The 2245-nt window shown below is 42.5% G+C and overlaps 1 protein-coding gene across 1 annotated transcript; it reads left to right on the forward strand.

Moving 5' to 3' along the window:
• The first annotated feature begins 439 nt into the window (after positions 1-439).
• LOC123050711 (uncharacterized) lies at positions 440-1124 on the forward strand. Its single transcript, XM_044473466.1, has one exon. It carries the CDS (start codon positions 576-578, stop codon positions 939-941), a length of 366 nt encoding a protein of 121 aa, XP_044329401.1. The 5' UTR covers positions 440-575; the 3' UTR covers positions 942-1124.
• Positions 1125-2245: the final 1121 nt, after the last annotated feature.

Consider the following 2245-nt stretch of genomic DNA (forward strand, 5'->3'; position numbering starts at 1 on the left):
ATCATATTTGGTCCCCCAAATTTTTTTATTTTCATTTTTTATAGTTTTTTTGAATTTACTGTTCATGAAGGTGTAGGGGCACCCGGGAGATGTAACACCTTTCTCAAACTATATTCGTGATTTGCTTGAACCTTCATACTTATGTTTAGTTTCTATATGTGTGTAGTTTATATATAGTTGTAATGTGAACTAGAATTGCATAAGTTAAAGAAATAAAATTATACTCCGTTATATTTAGGAGATCGGCTAGGTCCGTCCAAAAGTTTGTGGAGTAAATATACTCCACTAACTCTACTAGGTCCGTCCAATAATGTTGACCTAAAGTTCTAAGAAGAAAAACTAGTCTGAACTTTCTTGGAACTTTCCTGGTGCCCACTTTCAGTAGCCTTACGTTACCACCATCCCACCACTTTTTTCCTTCATGTGATATCCGCTGCGCTCCGCTGCGCTAGTCACACTCCCACCCCTCTCTAAAGGCTTGAGTACCCTACCCACTGGCCACAACCATTACCACGCCTGGCACAATTGTCGCCAGGTGAGACAAGGATTGCTAGCAAGAGAGCAAGGAGGTGTCAATGGCGGACAAGCAGTACTTCGCTGGCCCGTGCGGGGCGCCACATGGGCTGCTGCTGGCGGTGGTGGTGGGGCTACTGGTTGCGTGGCCGCTTTTCGTGGGTGCCCGCGGCGAGGCGGTCACCGATGCCATCGCCGAGCTGCTCGGCCCCGTGGGCCTGCTCCTCCTCCCCGTCGGGCTCCTCCTCCTCATCAGCCTCCTCTCCTCGGATTGCGGCCCTGGCGTGTTCGCGTTCGGCGGCTCGCCCGACACCATGCACCACGTCGGGGGATCCCCCATCGGCGTGGCGGTCATGCTGATCCTCATCCTCGCCCTTCTCTACTACCGGTCCATGCTCTTTGGCGGCGGCGGAGACGACGACGAGTAAGCGCCTGCCAGTAGGTAGAGTCTCATCTCGGGGTGGCTGGCTGGTCTGGTTGGTTGGTACTAGAGTCTAATGCCAGCAGTAAATAAGTGACAACTTTGCGTTTAACCTGTTCCAAGTGTTGCATTCCAATCTTGGTCCAACTGGCATCCATCTCTCCCGAAGACAAAAAAAGTTGGAACTGAATTTGACCTGGTCTGTGTCTTTTGAACCGATAGTGAGACGCTAGCTGCAACTGCCTCGTACCGTGTAGAGTGTACTACTCCAAAAAGATGATGGTGTTCTGCTGATAGTAGCTGAAAATGAAAACATAACTATGAATCTCCAAAAGGATGAAAAAGAAAAAGAAAATTGGCAATTTGAAGAAATTTCACATGTTGTTTAGCTGAACCATCCGTGCACTAACAAGTGACGATAAACTCATCCTAGGCACGAATGTAGCTTGCTTACTACATCGTGGTATCTTATGGTTCTTTTTTGAAAATAGAAATGCGCTTCTCTGTTCTATATGTACCGGATTGGGGCTCACTTACTCTTGAGTGACGTGGTAGGGGAGTTCAGCGGGTGTACTAACGTGATTTGGAAGTGAACTAGAAGCAATATGTGCGCTTTGCCGCGCTGACATGAGTGCTCTGTGCTATGATGTTTTGCAAACAGCTTGCATGTACTAACAAATTACAATTTAGATAATTTGGATATAGGCAGAACACCATGACAAATTGTTGTTTACTTTGTAATGAAATTTAAAATTACAATTTGCTCGTACAGAAAATGTAAATTTTTATCACAAATGATAAATTGTTGCTTTTAGGTAAAAGATCGTTAGTTTTAACTTTCAAGAAAAGAATGAATCTCTGATTTCGTTAACAGAACTATTAATCAGTACAAAGTCATGCAGAAAATTATTAAGAAAATTGCAAACAACTCATCGAAAAAGGGTACCAGCAGCAATGACGACATTGACACAAAAAAGAGGAGAGAACCCAAATAGTAAAACATAGTAACATATTTTCAATAACATAGTAACCCAAATAGTAAATAACCTTTTCAAAAAATATCGTGCTAAGCCATTCTGTTCAGTACATAGTAACTATGTCGTCAGAAGCAAATGTGCGTCTTGCTGCATGCTTTTCCTTTTTCATTGTGTATGAAACTCTCATTTTTATATCCGTTTTAATAATTCAATAGTCAAATGGTATGAAAAGTAAATTCAGAATGTATACTAATAACTTTATTTTCTAATAAATAACGTCATTTTGCTATGACAAAACAAAATTTATTTCACATCAAGCAAACATGAAAGATAG

Source organism: Triticum aestivum, chromosome 2D (assembly GCF_018294505.1).
Source record: "Triticum aestivum cultivar Chinese Spring chromosome 2D, IWGSC CS RefSeq v2.1, whole genome shotgun sequence".
Taxonomy (NCBI): Eukaryota; Viridiplantae; Streptophyta; class Magnoliopsida; order Poales; family Poaceae; genus Triticum; species Triticum aestivum.

What these genes read in the sequence shown, in the direction of transcription:
- LOC123050711 (XM_044473466.1), top strand. Translation starts at nt 576, where the DNA reads ATGGCGGACAAGCAGTACTTCGCTGGCCCGTGCGGGGCGCCACATGGG.